This window comes from Bos indicus x Bos taurus, chromosome 10, assembly GCF_003369695.1.
Source record: "Bos indicus x Bos taurus breed Angus x Brahman F1 hybrid chromosome 10, Bos_hybrid_MaternalHap_v2.0, whole genome shotgun sequence".
Taxonomy (NCBI): Eukaryota; Metazoa; Chordata; class Mammalia; order Artiodactyla; family Bovidae; genus Bos; species Bos indicus x Bos taurus.
In genome coordinates this window covers 74,936,978-74,955,627 of record NC_040085.1, presented here as the reverse complement: position 1 = coordinate 74,955,627, position 18,650 = coordinate 74,936,978, and the positions used below count along the sequence as shown (strand labels likewise).

The 18,650-nt window shown below is 50.8% G+C and overlaps 1 protein-coding gene across 2 annotated transcripts in view; it reads right to left on the bottom strand.

The window, feature by feature from the left end:
* Positions 1 to 934: 934 nt before the first annotated feature.
* The window catches only part of GALNT16 (polypeptide N-acetylgalactosaminyltransferase 16), a 100,219-nt gene continuing 82,503 nt past the window's right edge, over positions 935 to 18,650 (bottom strand). For both annotated transcript variants that reach the window (XM_027552261.1, XM_027552260.1), the window contains exons 11-16: positions 16,869 to 16,995; positions 15,603 to 15,695; positions 14,232 to 14,315; positions 6,882 to 7,023; positions 5,955 to 6,077; positions 935 to 3,063 (exon numbers count right to left, since the gene is read on the bottom strand). In XM_027552261.1, the coding sequence (XP_027408062.1) occupies positions 2,926 to 3,063; positions 5,955 to 6,077; positions 6,882 to 7,023; positions 14,232 to 14,315; positions 15,603 to 15,695; positions 16,869 to 16,995 (707 nt within the window). In that variant the 3' untranslated portion in view covers positions 935 to 2,925. The remainder of the gene's footprint in view (positions 3,064 to 5,954; positions 6,078 to 6,881; positions 7,024 to 14,231; positions 14,316 to 15,602; positions 15,696 to 16,868; positions 16,996 to 18,650) is intronic.

Genomic DNA, 18,650 nt, shown 5'->3' with positions numbered 1-18,650 from the left:
GCACCGCTCAGGAGAAGCCAGCACCAGAGCCCTTCAAGGGTGGGAGTGAAACTAGACCCAAATGGAAGGAACACTGACTCAGCCAGGCCGGGAGGGTGGCCCGAGAAGGCGACAGGCCATGGGCTAAGCTCCTTGAGAGGACGAGGGACAGACGGACTCTGCAGCCACGTCGTGTGCTTGGAACCGTCACCAGCCAGAGCTTTGCTCCGGGCCCATCGGGGCTGGTGGTCAGTTCTGGAGAATCCCAAATGAGCCACCCTGAGACCAGGTCGGGGTGGGGGTGAGAATGACTGTGTCCTGGGAGGCTTAGTCACGTGCTGGCCTGCCCACTACAGTTGATCTGTGCGCCGAGGCCGTGCTTATTTTCACCTGAGTAGGTTCAGTTTCTGATCACAGAAATGGTGGGGGCTTTCCATTGGTTTCTATGGAAACATTAGACAGAGCATCTGCTACCCAAGCAAACAAGGCTAGGGTGGTAAGACTCATGCTGGAATGACTCGCTGTTCTTACTTAGGAAAATTGCCCCACCTGCATTTTTACTGCTGCCTTCTTGTGTGGCAGGGGAGAGGAAGGGCAGTTCAGAGGGACCAGCTGGCACCTAAGGAAGGAGAGAGGGCTGGAGAAACCGAAAGACAAGCATTCAGAGAAGCCCCTTGGTTTCCACTTCGAAGCCCCAAAGTAGGGTCCCATGATGAGGTCACAAGAGCCTGGGCTCCCGTCCCAGTTGCCCCATCTCCTGGCTTCCCCCAGGGCGGCCAGCCTGTTGTCCAGGAGTCCCTGAGGTCCCACGGAGGGGGACGTAGGTGGAGGAGCAAGCTACCAAGTGCAGGAGGAGGTGAGAGTTGAGCATGCTCAGTTTTCTGGAATACAGGGCGAGAGGGAGATGCTGAAGGGCCTGGCTCTGGAATCAGAAAGGAAGGCACTGGTGCACATGCCCATGTGAGAAGTGGTTTTATTCCAGGTGTTTTTCATAAAGACGAGGTCCTCAGGGACAGCGAGTGGCACATGCTTTGGTCAAGAAGAGGAAAAGCAAAAACAGAACAGGGCTGAGTCCCAAAGGAGGCTGACAGGTGCTGAGCCCGGTCCAATCACAGGGAAGGAAGGGGCCCTCTGAAAGGCTGAATGGCAGTCCTCTTACTTTCAGTAAGAGAGGCCCGAGATTCCCGTCCCAAAGGCCCACGCTACCTGCCGGGGTAGACACACACACAAGGGAGATGGCGATGGATAAACATCTCACAGAGGATGGCAAAAGTGTGGCTCTGGGGGCCAAGGGCTCCTCGCTGTGAGCGCAGGGGGTGCAGGCTGAGGCCCAGGAGCACTGCGGAGAGCCAGGAGGTGAAAGGAAACCACTGAGAGCCCTCCAGGGTGGGTGTGGCAGACCACAGCCCAAGGCTGTGCAGAGGGAGCGGGGCCAAAGCAGTTGAGGCACACTAGGGAAGGGGAGGGGCGCGGCAGCTCCAATCCAGAAAAAGCCAGACCCTCCGGAGACCAGAGGCCTCTGTATGAACCTGGGACAGTCCATGGATCCTCTCCCCAGGACAGTGCATATATGCACACACATGCACTATTTGGGGGACCATTTCAGGAGATTCCTGGGCCCCCCAGAATCTATCAACTCCTTAGGCATTCCAGGCTGATTTGCTTTGGGTAGGAGACAACCCCCACCGCCGCCCCCCGCAGGAATCCTGGTATCACCAGACTTTTGCCTAAGATCACTTGGCCTAAGCCAGTGGGGCGGGGGAAGAGGAATGTTGGAAATATTAATAGCAGAAGCGGTTCCAAGACCAGGCCCTGGGGGAGGGGGAGAGAGGCCCAGTGGGTGTGAGAAGGAACTGGGAACTCTGTACAAACTGGGGCTGCCAGCCAGCCTGCTGGCCGCTGCAGTAGCCGAGCCCCAAGGGCCTCCCTCTGGCAGTGGGGAGTCCAGCCTGGACGACTTAGTCCTCATGGTTTACCGATGCTCCCCGTTCTTACCGCCCTGCGCCCCGACCCCATAATGATGCTGTATTTACAGAGGCAAGGGCTTTAGAGAAGGCAGGAGTCAAAAACTAGCGGGAAGGACGGGGCTGCTCAGTGGTGCCTGTCCTTATGGGGGTCCACCCGGTGCGCCCAGGCAGGGGCTCCGGGAACCCGCTGGTCTTTAAGGCCCAAGGGAGAGGTCTGGTCTTGACACATATCCAAACAGAAGTGGGATCCGTTTAATAAACTGGGTCCCGAGGCTGCCCCTGGAGGTGCTCCTGCAGCGCCCTGCTGAGAACGTGGGAAGCAGAGCGCGGGACTGGAGGCACTGGGCCCTGGGAGGAACTAGGCCCCCGGGCGAGACCAATTCTTTTCCATGCTTTGCAGCTTTTCTGTTCCCATCTTTCTGCAGCTCACCCATCCTTGGCCCTGGCTCCCATCCCTCCCGCACCCAACCCAGCGCCTGCCTGGGACAGACCCCTGAGCGGCTCACTTCTTCCTGTTCCCCACCTGCCCACAGGCTGCCCCTCCCTCTGCCTTCCGCCTGCCTCCTGTTCACGGCTGCCCACGCTCTCCTCTTGTGCCCGACCCCACAGGCAGGCCCCCGGGGCCCAGCAAGACTCGGGGGAAATGCAGTCCTCCTTTTCCCCAGCCCACGAGGAGAGGCCCCAAACCACTGTCCAGGCCTTGGGAGGGTGAAGGGCAGTAACAAAGGGCCAGGCTGCCCAGTCGCAGTCCAGTTATCCCCAGGCAAGGCCAGGTGGTGGCCAGGACAGCAAGCAGGGCATTCCCCCTGCGTCCTCCCCGTCCAAGCTTTGCAGCATCGTGTGTCGTGGCAGCGGTGTTGGCTGATGATTCCGGCAGAAATGTGACGAGATGGAGACGGCCCGCTTTATACTCCCCCACCCCAACCCCCTTCCGGTCCCAAAGTCTCATGCAAAAGGTACAGGAGGCCGGGGGCTACGGTCATGTGTGCGGCAACAGCTGCCACTGCTGGGCTGGGATGTCGGCCTGGCACTTGCTGGTCACCAGCTGGGCGGGCTTGGCCTCCAGGCAGAGGCCGCTGACTGAATGCTGGATGAAAGAGGCTTTTCTCCTCCATCTCTGAGGGGAGAGGCAGAAAAGGGGCGGGGGAGAGAAAAACAAGGATTAATAATAATAATAACATCCGTACCCGCACTACACATGGGTGTAAATGGCCCTAGGACACAGTCCCATTTAAATAGTCCGTGTCCTTTGCACTAAAGACAAGAGGCACTGCACCCCACATACAAGCTTTAAACCCAGCCCTCCTGATGTGTTCTTGCTTCCATAGGTTGGCATGAAGTTACTGTCTAGTCAGAGGTCCACAGGCTGAATGGAATCCAGAGGTGGATTTTGTTTGGCCTGCACAGCGCTTATCTAAAGTTTGGCTTAGTCGTCACATAGAAATCTGCCTTTCCAGCTTCCCTTTAGACACAGGCAGTCTCTTTGGTTGCAGCTGAAGATCTGCTGCAGGTGGGGTCCTAGTTTCTGGGTGGGAGGGGCCAGGTACTTGCTGGAGCCACAGTTAGAAGGGAGATGAGCAGCCCCAGTTGCAGGGGGACACAGCGTGGGCAGAGAAGGGAACCATCTGGGAGGTGGAGACAAGGCGGAAGGCGTGGGGGCGGAGCTGCAGGGTCTGGATTTCCCCTAGGAGTGCGGGCTGGGGGATACAGATCGCTGAGAACCAGTCTTTCTTGCCCATGTGGTCACAGTAGAGAGGGATTCCTGGCTTCAAGGTCCTGGGCAGTGGGCAGGACAGGGCCTTTGGTCCCTCTGGAACTCACAGCATCCTACTGCCTGTGGTCTTCTAGTCTCTGACCCCCTGGGAGGGGCTGGCCACATTCCCCGGCTGGTGATGCTGGGCCATGCCATTCTTTCATCCATCTTTCATCTAGTTTTGTTCTATGAAGAATGAATGTAAAGACTGAATCGATCAGTCATGAGGAAGTGCTCCCCAAATCATGTGATTCTCATTTCCTGTTGGTGCCATCAGACAGTCTTGGGGTCCCTCCCCCAGAGTCTCCTGGTCACTAGGTTCTAGCCTGGCCAGAGAAAAAATACCATCTCATGGTGCCCTTCCATCGCCACAGTCTCAGTTCTTGTAGATTCCCTACAAGGGACAGCAGGGAGGGAGCCCTTCATTTCATCAGTGAGGAGATGGAGGCTCAGAGAGGTGAAGAGGATGACACCACTCTACACAGGTATCTCTCCCACAACTGATACCCAGGTGGCCTCGGAAACGGGGTCAACAGAGGACTAGGAACTGAGACCCAGACTTGAGAAGTCACTGGTAGTGGGAGAGTTGCTCACCCTTGTCCTCTGGAAGAGGGGCTCCACTGTTGGGGGCCCTGTAGGACCTGCAGGGCAGAAGGAATGTAGCCAAAGAGATTCCTAGGAGTCCTGGTCAGCATGAAGGGGAACACAGAGAGGGGTGGCTGCCCTCAGAGCTACTGCCTTGACTTTGGCCTCAGCAAGGAGCAGGTGGGAGTGGGCTCAAGGCTTGACTCTCACAGAAGCCAGCACCCCAGGTGAAGGGGACCCTGGAGACACACATCCCTGCAGGGGCAGTGAAGGAAGGGGCTGGCAGGATGTGCTGCAGTGTCCCAGCCAGCGAGCAGACCATGGCGCCCAAGCCTCTCTCTCATACACACACACAGACACACACACATGCACACACACACACACGGAGGCTGGAGGGAGAGGAAGGATCTGGTTGCTTTTCCAGAATGAAATAGCAAACTGCCAGTCATCCCTAAAGAAAGAACTGACCCATGCAATCGAAAAGGGGGAGATAAGAAAACGCTGGCAGCTGACTGAGAGGCCAGGCGCCCTCCTGCCCCTGCAATGCCCTGCAAGCTGGCCAGGATCAGGCACAGTGAGGGCTATCGGGAAGGGGTGGGCAGAGGAGGGGCTGAAGCAGAACTCTGGCCTTCTGGTCCATTCCCGGGCAGATGAGCAGCCCTCCCAGCCAGGAATGGAGCAGGGCTGACTCTGTCGTCGGCTGCTGTGTGCCCTGAGCAAGTGACTGCATCTCTCTGAGCATCTGTTTCTTCCTCAACAGGCGAGCCTGATCTGTCTCCCAGGATTAGTGAAAACAGGGCAAGTGAAAGTTTGACAAGAGGAAAAGGCAGTGTTCACAGGATACTGGCATGCCAGCTTGGAAAGCACCATGGTTGGGTCTCAGTTTCCCCAACCAGCCATCAGTCAGGAGATACTTACTGAACACCTACTATGTGCTGGGGCAGGACTGTGGCCTTAGGAGTCACACTGGGTTTGAATCTCAGCTCCACCCCTTCACAGCGGTGTGATCTGATACGTTTCTTAAACTCAAGGAGCTTCAGTTTTTCACTTTTAAAATGGGGTTAGTACTAGGGCCTGGGGCTTCCAGGTGGTGCTAGAGGAAAGAACTTGCCTGCCAATGCGGGAGACATAAGAGATGCAGATTTGATCTCTGGGTTGGAGAGATCCCCAGGAGGAGGGCATGGCAACCCACTCTAGTATTCTTGCCTGGAGAATCCCATGGACAGAGGAACCTGGCGGGCTACAGTCCACGGGGTCGCAAAGAGTCAGACATGACTGAAGCGACTTAGCACGCACACATGCACACACTAAGGGCCAGATTGCTGGGCTGCTGGGAGGATTAGATGAGATGATCTACGTAAAACCCCTGGCACAGGTTCTCAATAAAACCTCACATTTGTTTTGGCTGTACTGGTTGTCAGGGACTAGGGATACAGTGTTGACAAGATAAAAATAGTGAGCCCGCATGGAGCTCACAGGATGCGGGATGGACATTTAACAACTGTTTACCCAAAGTACTTCCTCATGAGGAAAACAACAGACTTGCCTGGATACTGGCTTAGGCATCCCCAGTCCTCACTCTGGAGGGCTTATTTGAATCTATATGTCACACCTTCACTATGTTCCCCTGGGTTGCTGGTCAACCTGTGCCTGGGGGCAAGGAGGCTTACCTGCCTGCCTTCTCTTGGGTTGCACGCCTGCAGTACGACCAGGGATCCTGGGGAGACAGAGGTGGAGGTGGCAGCGAGGCACTTCCCCTGCTGCTGGATGAGATGGTCAGTGAAGAGCCACGCCTGCAAGACAAGGAGCAGAAAGTGGAAGTGAAGTCGCTCAGTCGTGTCTGACTCTGCGACCCCGTGGACTGTGGCCTACCAGGCTCCTCTGTCCATGGGATTCTCCAGGCAAGAATACTGGAGTGGGCTGCCTGAGCCAAAAAATACAGCAATGAATGGATAGATGGGTAGATAGATGATAAAGCAAATACACTGTGTATTTTGGTAGAATTTTCTACAAATACTAGGGATGGGTGGATGGCTAATCACTGTACAATTCTTTCAACTTTTCTATATGTTTGAACTTTTTCATAATAAAATATTGGGATGGAGAAGCTTATCTGGAGCCAGCCAGAGGATGTATGAAAGGATGCTCAAGGAATGGGAAGAAAGATAGGACATGGGAGCAGGGCAGCTGGGGTCAGGTCCGTGCCGGGGGTCTCCACGACCTGTTCTAGTTTGACGTGAGTGCATCAACTCTCATATGTTGGACACGTGTTCACAGGAGTCCTGGACACTCTGATGCCTGTCTGTGCAGGCTGCCCACAGCTGCATCTGGGGAGAGTACTGGGTTCTGTTTGGGTGGCATTTCTGCCCCTGCAAGCAGAAAGCAGGTGGTGCTCAGGGGGCAACTGTGTGACAGGCTACAACGTGGGTGGAGTGTGGCGGGAGCAGACCCAAGGAGCAGAGTGTGAGGGGGCAGCTTGCAGGGTCCTTGGAAAAGTGGGTTTGTGGAAGGTGTAGACAAGAGAGAGGATGAGACTGGGCAGATGGAGGCCCCTAAGCCTTCTCCTGGGCCTGACCCGGAGGTCCCAAGCAACGTACCTGGGCCGCTGGGGGGTTCTTGGCAGACCCTCTGCAGATCCCCATTCCGAGCTGGAAGTTACCAGCTGTGTCCTGGCCCTGGGATTCTAAACAATTAGTCCCCTGCTTAATGATGCCCGGGAGCACTTCCTTCACGGGGACACTGAAAGAAAAGGCAGTGATCAGGCTTGGCCTCTGCCCTTCCCGGAGTAACTCATGCTTACCCAGAGAGCAGGGCCCCCACCCCGAGGTGACCCATGCTTACCCAGAGAGCAGGGCCCAGGCAATCCCAGGGCACCCAGGTCTCCATGGGGAGGGACACTGAGAGGCAGGCCTGGCAGCAGGGGAAGGTGAGCAGGGGATGGTGAGGGAGCAGGGGTCCCCCTGGGAACACTGGGCCTTTCCCCCTCTGGGTTCTGGGCAGCTCTGGGAGCCCCAGGGACTGCTCTTCAGACCAGGCCTGAGAGGAGCTGGTGGGAGAGAGCTCAAACCAGAAGCCAGAGCTCCCCAGTCCTGAAAGAGGAAAGGCTGAGACTCAGATGTGGGCTCAGTGGGCAATCTCGAGAGGATAGGAAGGAGTTGCTTTGAAGAGGCAAATATAAAATATACAAATATAAAGATGTGTTCAGTCTCACTAATAACTAAGGAAATATGTATTAAAGAGTTACCATTGTTTGTTTGCCATATATGTATATTTATTTATTTTTTTTATTTTATTTTTTAACTTTACAATATTGTATTGGTTTTTGCCATATATCAACATGAATCCACCACAGGTATATTTATTTATTTTAAAAATATTTATTTATTTGGCCATTCTGAGTCCTGGTTGCAGCCTGCAGGATCTTTGAGCTTTGTTGTAGCCTGCAGGATCTTCAATTACAGCATGCAGTCTCTTATTTGCAGTTTGTAGAATCTAGTTCCCTGACTAGGGATTGAACCCAGGCCCCCTGCACTGGGAGCATGGAGTCTTAGCCACTGGACCACCAGGGAAATTTCTATATATTTATATACATAAAATATTTAAGTGTATATATATAAGTGAAAGTGTTAGTTGTTGAGTTGTGTCCGATTTTTGCGACCCCATGGACTGTAGCCCACTAGGCTCCTCTGTCCATGGGATTTCCCAGGCAAGAAAACTGGAGTGAGTTGCCATTTCCTTCTCCAGGGGATCTTCCTGACCCAGGGATCGAACCTGGGTCTCCCGCATTGCAGGCAGATTCTTTACCATCTGAGTCACCAGGGAAGACCATATAATATATAAACAATATACAAATTATACATTTAAGTGTATGTGTGTATATATGCATATATACATATATGTTAAATATTACTACCTAGTGTTGGCAATGGCTTGGGATTGGATCTTTTCATATCCCACAGATGGGAGCATAAACTGGCCCACCTTTTCTAGAGGACAGTGTGGTACTATGTATCAAAGGCCTTAAAAGTGTGCATACTGCTGCTGCTGCTGCTAAGTCGCTTCAGTCGTGTCCGACTCTGTGTGACCCCATAGACGGCAGCCCACCAGGCTCCCCCATCCCTGGGATTCTCAAGGCAAGAACACTGGAGTGGGTTGCAGGGAGCGAGCTCCGCCCCTGGCAAAGGTCATGAGGAAGGAGGCTTAGCATACGCAAAGGCGGGATCAAGCCTCAGGAGTCTCCCTGGAAATTCTTGAGCAATCTACCCCCAAAACCAGAGTCTGCCTACTTTCTGCTTTGTGCTTTCACCTACACCTCCGACTTTACGGGGGGCTGTCCCCCACTACCTCTCTCTGAAAAAAGAGTTAGCTTACAGATCCAGTTAATAATTCCTGGGTGTGACAGTGTTTCAACCTACAAACTCCTTTGGAAGTCCTCTAGCCTGCCTGGTTAGGTTTTTCCGGCCACATGTGATTGCTCAGAGCCTCCCAACTGTGAGAGGCATGAGATGTTCTAAACTGTCTAAATACAGATTCCTTTGAGCAGTTAAAAGATTGATTAGAAATTGTATTGGTGAAGGGATTTTCACTTGTCGGGCCAATGTTTGCTGCTAAGTTTCCATATCCCTTACCTGCTGTGTCCCTGGCAGTGTATTGATTAATATAATTGGTGTAAGTAGTAGCTTTAATGTTTGTAACCTGGGACCCTTGAGTTAATTCTTTTTCTTATTATAGCCCACCACACCTTTGCTCTGTAGGAATGTAACTTTATCTAATGCTTTTTGGAGGCTGGCACCTGCCTTTAGAATAATCACCTTTAGAGAAAAATAAGTTTCTTAAAATATTAACAGGCCTCCGGGCCAGAAGATGATGCAAATCACCTAAACTTTTGCATATGATAAGTTTGCAGGAAGAAAGCCTGGCTTACTGCATGACTCTACCCCTTCCCCCATTATCCTCTATGCATAACTTAAGGTATAAAAACTACTTTGGAAAATAAAGTGCGGGCCTTGTTCACCGAAACTTGGTCTCCCCATGTTGTTCTTTCTCTTACCTTCTGGCTGAATTATTCAGCCTCTTTTCTCCACTGAATTTTCCTACTGAGCTATCCTCATTCTATTACTCTTTATATCCTTAATTAACGTTTAATTAAGCAGTTGTTTCCTGATCCTCGCCGACGCTGTCCCCGCTTCGAATTCCCTGGATCCACCGGGGCTGGACCCCGGCAGTGGGTTGCCATTCCTTCTCCAATGCATGAAAGTGAAAAGTGAAAGTGAAGTCACTCAGTCTTGTCCGACTCTTAGTGACCCCATTTTGACCTAATGATCCCACTTCCTGAAACTTATTATTCTAGGGCAATAATTATAGATGGGTGCAGAGATTTAGTTTAAATGATACTCATTCAGAGTGACTGGTTATACTGAAAACACTGGAAATTCCTAGATATCCAACAATAGGTACAGGACTAAGTAAATTCTGACTCATCTGTCGAAATCCCTTCAGCCATTAAAAAGGACTCAGAAAGAACATCTGGTAATATGGGGAAGTGTTTATAAGATACTGTTAAGTAAAACAGGTAGGTTTTGAAAACAGTGTATTATTAGAACATTTTATATGCACAGGAAAGTATATTTAAACACATACACATACATACGCATACACACACACACACACACAAGCTCAAATATAAGACACACTGCCTTACCCCATGGGTAATAAACCCAAATGGGGTGCTGGCCCCAGCTGACACGGGCTTGTATTCCTGGGTTTAGAAGGTTATATATGTGCTTGGATTATGGACCCACAGGTCAGGTGATGGAAAATCAGTGGGGCTTATAGTCTGACCACATGCCTAATTTATCTGTCTCTATCACATCTGTTGAGAAGAGAACCTGGTTGCAGGTGCAGATCAGAAGAGTGCTGGCAGTCTCTGATGTGGACATCAACCAAACCAGGTCTCCCTTTCTCAGGGCTGACAGGAAGCCCCTGGAGCTCCAGAACCAAACCGCTCTCCTGGAGGCTCGTGGAGAACTTTCCAGTTTCTCTCCATATTCCTGACAGCAGTGCCCCTTCAGAACTGCTCCCCTGTCTCTTGCAAGAGGTCATATGCAGTTCGAGAACAGAGGCTGCAAACTGTTGGCCCCCAAGCTAAATCAGGCCCTGGACAGGTTTTGTCTGACCTGCACAGTGCGGTCGTTGGTGCTTTTAATTAGTTGGCAGTATTTCAACATTACACAGAAAAATCCAGCTTCTCTCAAAAATACAGGAAGGTCAGGTCACATCAAACCTGCATTCTGGTTCAGCACTAACACATTGTCAGGAGCAGCAGCTGTCCACCCTATGGGTGGGGCTTGCCCATTTCAGTTTGCCACAGTCCCCTCCACTCCCTATTGTGTCCTCACTCACTTGACTTATTTACATTACCTGTCTGATCACTGTAGGATTTAAGTTTGAAACCTGCTAGGTGCAAGACTGTTGAGAGGCAAAGCTCCACCCCCGCCACTTCATCCAGGGGCAACGGACTGTATTTCCCCTCTACACAGAGGCAAGGTCCCGCGGGGCCCTCTTTGAGAGGCCAAGGTTGTTCCAGACCTTTCTCTTCTCTTCTCCTCCCTACCTGCTGTTGCTTGGGAAGATGTGCAAGATGACCAACTTGCAGAGATTGAGGTGGGCATTGTCCAAGTGTGGCAATGGTCATTGACACCAAAGCTTGCCCACTGATGCTTATGGAGGAAACCTGGGGCTCAGGCAGCAATCTCAAGACCAGATGCAGGGGCTTCCCCGGTGATCTAGTGGCTAAGACTCTGCGCTCCCGATGCAGGGGACCTGAGTTCGCTCCCTGGTCAGAGAACGAGATCCCACATGCCACGACTAAAGGTTTGCATGTGCCAGCTAAAGATCCCCCATGCCACAACGAAGCCCTGGTGCGGCCAAACAAATTAAAAATAAATAAATAAAGACCAGATGCAGCTCCTGAGGTGTCTGATGTGGTAGCAGCCCTGGAGCAGCTGGGATGCCCATCACCACCCTTCCCCTGCTTCCTGGCAGAGCCAGGCTAAGCTCCCCTATTTGCTGGCAGCCCTCTTAAGTCTGTATCTGCTTTCCTCTCTGTGGACCACCTCGAAGCTGGGCTGCCAGGGCTCCCATTAGCCCTTATGACGCCTTTATAGAAATAGCAATAGGCATCCTTTTTTCAAGACACTTCACTTATGTTAGAAAACCATCATAATATACTGATTTTGTTAGAAGACTTTTGCCAGGAATTGTTGTAATAAAGGTACAGTACTGTGTGACTAGCACCCTTCAAACGTGGTGTGCTTGTACAATGCACAGCCTGCACAACTGTTCCTGACCATCCTAATAAAAGTATATATAAGCAGTTGCTGAAGCCAGCCACAGAACTCTGATCTGGAAAAGCGGCCAAGCCATAGCAGGACTGCAGGCAGGCCTAGGAAAGCACAGGCCTCTCCCTTCAGCCTCCTCAGTCTCCTCACTGACCACGTTCAAGTGTGGCCCAACTACTGGGATCCCGTGTGGAGGAAACTTGGTATCATTTGGGCCTGTAAAACTCCTTTCTGTCTAACAATCTGATTCACTCCAGGCCCCCGAGAACCGAGGCAGAACATGAAGGAACAGACTGACGATGAGTAACCTGGGTAAGAATGAACTGCAGTTTCTACCTTAATAGCAAAAATTCATTTTTTTTTAAGCTTCCACATGATGACAAAACAAATAAGATGACTTATGCTCCTCATTTAGCGCGGCTGGTTTCGTCCACTCTCCTGTCTTGTGATGGATTCAGACTGATGCTAGTTATAAACCATCAGTACTTCTTCCTCTTGGTCCTCAGGGGATGACATGGGGCACTGTGTGAGGACTGGGGTGTGGGAGGATCCCCTTCCACGGCTCCCTAACTCCTGCCTGAGGCTCGAGTCCTTGGCTCCAACCAGATCATATGAACTCTGACAGAACATAAAGACGTGACTATGCTTGGTTTGCTCAGAAATGGCACGTCTGAATAAAACTATCCTTTTCAAAGTGGCCACTTGAGGAAGCTGTTCATTTATTATACTTTCATAAACTAATGTTCTTCCCTTCACAGCCATCGTCTAGGGAGTTGGGGCTATCCAGGCCGCCAACTTTCTCCAAGGATGCTGCTGCCGTTCAAATTGTTTTGGAATTCCTTGAGCATTGCTCACAGTCAGTTTATTCTTGTTACTTGTTTCCGTCTTGTCACTCTGTGTTTGGGACCCAGGACTGTAATATCTGGGTTAATCAACTAAGTTATTCATTGGACTTGGTTATAACCTAACCATGGCTGTTTTCCCAAAATCAAATCTTCCCTCAAAGATTTGCCTCCTTTGAGGATATGCAGGCTCTGAGCGGTGGAATGTTCTGGAAAATCATGACAGCATCCTTTGGGAGACAGCTGTTCCTGAGATGACAGTTCTAGAAGGGAGAATGCTAATTTCAAAGTTATTACTGAGCCTTATTGACTATGCAATTTATTTAGTTAAAAACACCTACAGATCTCCCTGGTAGCAATCTGCCTTCCAACGCAGGAGAAGCAGGTTCCATCCCTAGGCAAGGAACCAGGATCCCACATGTCATGGGGTAACTAAGCCCTTGAACCACAACTAGCAAGAAACCTGGGTGCCAAAAGGAAGGACCTGTGCACCAAAACAAGATCTGGGACACCAAAATCAAATAAAATAAAACTGTTTATTGAGTGCCCATTCTGTGACAGGCATTGTTCTAGGGGCTGGAGATAAGGCAGTGAACAAGACAGATAAATTCCTCTTGCCTCATGGAGCTTACTGTCAAATGTGGGAAGATGACAATAACATTAATTGCCCACATAGAAGCTCCGTGACGATAAGGGTGACGGAGGAAAAGAAGCAGGGAGTGCTGGGGAAGGGTCAGTCTGCAAACGCAGAGGTCAGGGGGGTCTCCTGCAGGAGGGACAGATGACTCAAGACCTGGAGGAGGTAAGGAGTGACATAGGCAAGATGCTGAGAAGGATGCTGAAATAAAAAGGATCGACTCTGCCCAGCCTCAGGCCCCCAGTCATTACAGCTTACTGTCCTGTAGCCTACATGCATACACCATTTGCATGTTGGCTCCTCATTTGCTCATTCTACCCTGGGTTGCCAAGATCTCCTGGAGAAGGCAATGGCACCCCACTCCAGTACTCTTGCCTGGAAAATCCCATGAACGGAGGAGCCTGGTAGGCTATAGTCCATGCGGTCGCAGAGTCGGACACAACTGAGCGACTTCACTTTCACTTTCTTTCCTCATTTGCTGAAGCAAACATTTCCCCATGTTTTACTCAGTTTATGATTATAATATTAATTGACACATAATATTTGTTTAGGTCAATGGATCACGATTCACTAAACCCGGCCTCTATTGTTAGTTGTGTCTATTTTTTTCACAGCAGAGAAGCCAACAATGGTCATTTATTTGTCAAAGGGTTTTTGCTTGTTTGCTCTATTTCCTTGGGATAAACTCCCAGAAGGGAGAGAAGAGAGTCAGAGGAAGTGAATGTTTCTGTGGCCTTTGCTACATAAGGTGCTGTTGCTTTCCTAAGGGGACAATGCTCATTTCTTTTTTTCAAGATTATTTTAATTGATTAATTTTGGCTGTGGGTGGGCTCCTAGTTCCCGTGCCCCCTTCAGTGGAAGTGCAGAGTCTTAACCACTGGCCAGAGAAGTCCCAACAATGCCCATTCTTAGCTCTAAGGCCCAGTCTGTTAAACTCTTCGCTCCTACCACACCTCACTCTTCACTCCTGGTAACATCCTCCAGGTTCCTCCAGACCCGTCACATGAAGACAAACACCAACAGCTAGAAAGAGCCAGGCTGCCTGGGCCAGGGAGAGATCAGGGTCAAGGGTCCCCACGCCGCTGGCCCCCACCCAGGCCAGATGCAGGAACTGCAGGTGGCACTCACGTGAGCTCTGGGTAGACGTTATCCAGGTACCAGCGGAAGGACTTGCAGTTCATCTTCTTCCTCTGCTCGATCCGCGTGGCCACGCTGGAGAAGGAGGAGGAAAGGCTTAGCAGTGGGAAGAAGCCTGGGAGGTCAGCCCCCTCCCCGGGGGGGAAGGTCCCTTTTCCCGGAGCTAGCTATCCAAGTCTGTCCTCCAGCCTTACTTCATTCTCTGACCTGCAAGCTCGCCCCACGGCTCCTGGCCATGCCTTATATCTCTCCTCAAACTGGAGCCAAGCTTTAATCTCGGCTTCTTCCTCCTTGAGACCTCAGGGAGTGTACCATGGCCTGGTGCTTATTTTCACAGACAGAGCAGAGCCTTAATGTACTAGCAGTTTTCCTTCCCTGCATTCCAGCTGAGCAGAAAGCGTCTACCACAAGAAAACCATGTTTCAAACATTTTTCCAAAAATTGAGCAAATAAGAACCGTCTGATGTGTTCATGGACATCTTCCTCAGCTCCAGGGATCATCATGGCCACTGAGAGAAGACCAGCACTACCCTCTGAGCCTGTTTGTTCTCAGTAAAGTTGGGGTACAACCATCCACCTCCAAAGGTTTTTATGAGAGTCAAATGAACAGACATAAGTGCCTAGCACAGGGTAGGCCCTCAGCAAATGTTACTTCCACACTAAAACAAAGAGTGACATAACTTTTATTCTTTAAGGGATAGATACAAATAAACAGAGGAAAATTCATTGATGATCACTAATAATGTTTTCAAACATTTCTGACCACAACATTAAGTAAGAAATATATACATCTTACACTGTGACCCAGTATACCCATGGGCATATATGGACATACAACTAAAATAAGAGTTTCACAAAACAGTATCTATGCTCAACTGCAATCAGCTGTTACTTTCTGTTCTAATCTGAAATGTTCTAGTTCTCTATCACTTAAAAAAAAAATACTGGTCACGCCATACTCAATTGATTTTGAAAATGCTTAATTAGACTGTAGTCATAACAGTCCAGGGCAGAATAGCTAACAGATCACCGTCAGATTGAAACAGCAAGGAAGCCAAAACCCCCAGTGTTTTCTGCAGACAGCCCTCCTTAAGCACTTCCACAGACATCCATCCTGCAGGCAGCTGGTGGATGGGCAGTGCTTGCATAAGTAAGCCCTCTCTGGTTATTTCTCCCCACAAGGCTGCTGCTTCTTCCAGGACCAGAACCTTGTCTCTGTCTCCTATACCCTACAGTCTCCAAAGAGCCCAGGGGTGTGGGGTTCAGTTGCTCAGGACACCCTGAAGGCTTCTCTGGAGTACACATGATTTAGTATTTCACTAAGGTTGTGAGCAAAGGCACAAGGCTAGGGAAGGGGCCCACCTGCCGAAGGCCTTCCCGATGGCCGACGGCCGTGCCTCATAGTAATACTGCTTGAACTCATCCATCCACACCTCTGCGGTACGCTTGGTATTCCTAAAAGGAGAGGAAGAAGCAAAATAAGGTCACCAGGTTGGGGACAGAGTTAGGGTTGGGATCCAGATCAGCTCTGAGCAGTACCGGACGAGGAGACGTTCAGGAGTGCGTGCAAAATGGCACTGATGTGGGAGTATCCATGAGAACAGTCTTTTTGGAGGATAATCTGTCAGCATCCATCAAATCTGCAGGAATGGATACTCTCTGACACTCCACTTGGAGGAATCTATTCTACTGAAACACCAGCACGTGGGCAAAGGGATGTATACAAGAATATTTGTGTCATAAAACATTGGCGACAACCCTAAATGGCCATCAATAGGAGAATAATGAGCTACGTCCACATGGCAGAGTACTAGGCAGCCTTGAAAAAGACCGGAAATGATAGGCTTGAAATCTGTTAAGAGTAGTTTCTTTTGGATAGAATAAGCAGATAGGTGTAAGACTTGGTGAAAGGGACTTTCACTTTTTTCTGTCTATGTGATATGAAGAGTAAAAATTATAATGTACAGTATATGTACATATATATATATATATACACACACACAATATACATGGATACAGCTTGAAGTTTTAGTGACCATGTATTACTTCCATAATTATAAAAATGGTAAAATGGAATAAGGGAAGCAAAACAAAAGGCCATTTGATAAGCTAGACTCGAGGAGCCCCCTCCGCCAACAAGCAAGTCTGACGAGACAAAGACGCGTCCTCGGAAGAGGAGAGTGCTCATGGCACTCCTCCCACCTCCCCTTGCCTCCACCATCTGGAGAGTGGGTGAGGGGGTGGTCTTCCAGGACCTGCCCACTCCCCTTCAAGATGGAGTGCACGCTGTGGCTGGGAACACAGATGGGCAGACGCTGACCAAGTCAGAGTGAGGATGCAACATCCATGACCAGTACTTGGGACCCAGTGTGTGGAGGGCCGCTCCCAGTTGGTCATTTCACCAGTTTTCCAAGACCTTCATGAACAAATACAGTCAAGACAAGACAGGCCTGGAGGAGACGCCTCCAACTTCATCTTTCCAGCTCTGAAAGTACCGGGATCCCAGAATGGAAGGGACAAACGGGGAGACTAAGACTGGGGTAGTTGCTCAAATCACAGGAGTCACCGACAGGGCTGGGCTCTAGGTGTCCTGGCTCCTAGTGTGATGCTCTCTGCACCGTGACCTACCTGATGTAGGTGAGGGCATTGCCCTCGGGGAAGTTGTACGGGTGCCGTTTCCTGAAGACGTGGCCCACCCGGCTGCAGGGCACGATCTCTAAGCTCCCGCCGCACATCCACACCCGGAAGGACAGCTCTGCAGAGACAGCAGCCATCAGGAGCGGCTGGGGCCCCTTGGCAAGTCCCCACAGAGTGAAGGTGGGAAGGAGCTGGCTTCCCTTGCCTTTGGGGTCCCCTTGGAGGCGCATGCTGGGCTGGAGCTCCTGGGGTGCACCCACTCCTTGCATGTGTTCCTGATTGCTCCCTCCATAAATGTGCACACACACATCCCACAAACCCCCTCCACACACACCACATACATACCCTCCACACACACATACCCTCTACACACATACATTCCACACACACACATTCCACATACTCCCTCCACACACACACACTCTCCACAGACACTACACACACATACCACACATCTCCTCCACACACATACTCTCCACATATACATCATACATACACACCACACGTACTCTCCATACACACATCCCACATGCGGACCCCCTCCACACACACCACACACATTCCCCACATCTAAGCCCTGGCAGAGCAGCAGGAAAAGTTCTGAAGGAACACCAGGACCATGAAGAGAAGGAAAACTGACTTAAAGGGCAGCATCAGTTATTTCCAGCCTCTGCCTAGAAAGTCCTATCCAGACATAAGCTAAGGATGAACACATCTGCTTGTCAGAACGGAGAGGCTAGAAAACCAACACCAAGCAAATGAAAGGCTGCTCCAGTTGGCATTTTTCTGGCTGGCCCAGACCGCCCTCTTGGCCCTCGTGGTCTCTATTTACAGCTACCACTGGCCCTACTGGGGACTTCCCAGGTGGTCCTAGTGATAAAGCGCCCGCCTGCCAATGCAGGAGATATAGGAGACACAGGTTTGATCCCTGGGTTGGGACGGTCCCCTGGAGGAGGGCATGGCAACCCATTCCAGTATTCTTGCCTAGAGAATCCCAGGGACAGAGGAGCCTGGGGGGCTACAGTCCCTAGTGTCACGAAAAGTTAGACACGACTGAAGCGACTTAGCACGCACACACGCGTGTGTTGGCCCTACAGAGACACACTTCCTGTTGGTGGTGGTGGTGATGCTGAAGGAGCTCTCACAGATGACCGGTCCCTAGCGGAGCTAGGAGATGCTAGCGGTGGTCATCCTGCCTCCCAGAAGGGGACGTCACAAGTTTCTCACTCCGTTCTCCACTCAACAGTCCTTCTGTCAACTTCTGGCAAGCATCCACCTTGGTAGCTGGCTGAACCTCACGTAATCTCCTCTGATTTCTTCCTCTCTTTCATTTTAACCCTACAGAGGACTCAGGACTACCTCCTGGCCAGCCTGTGTGCACCAGGCAACTTCCCGATATGGTCCTGGGACCAGGACTGGATATTTGGCATATCTGGACCTGCCTTCAGGGTTGGCTATATTAATGGGCTTCTCTAGGTCTACTTGCTAACTGCCAGGCCTCTCTCTTCTCCTGGTCAGAGCTCTGCAACTGGTTCAGCAACTGAGATTCAGAACTAGGGACAGAAGATCTGCATTCTAGTCCCATTTCTGCCAGGCTAACATTGTTACACTATTAATAGTTAGGGCTTCCTTGATAGTTCAGTCGGTAAAGAATCCGCCTGCAATGCAGGAGACTCTGGTTCAATTCCTGGGTCAGGAAGATCCGCTGGAGAAGGGATAGCTTACCCACTCCAACATTCTTGGGCTTCCCTTGTGGCTTAGCTGGTAAAGTAT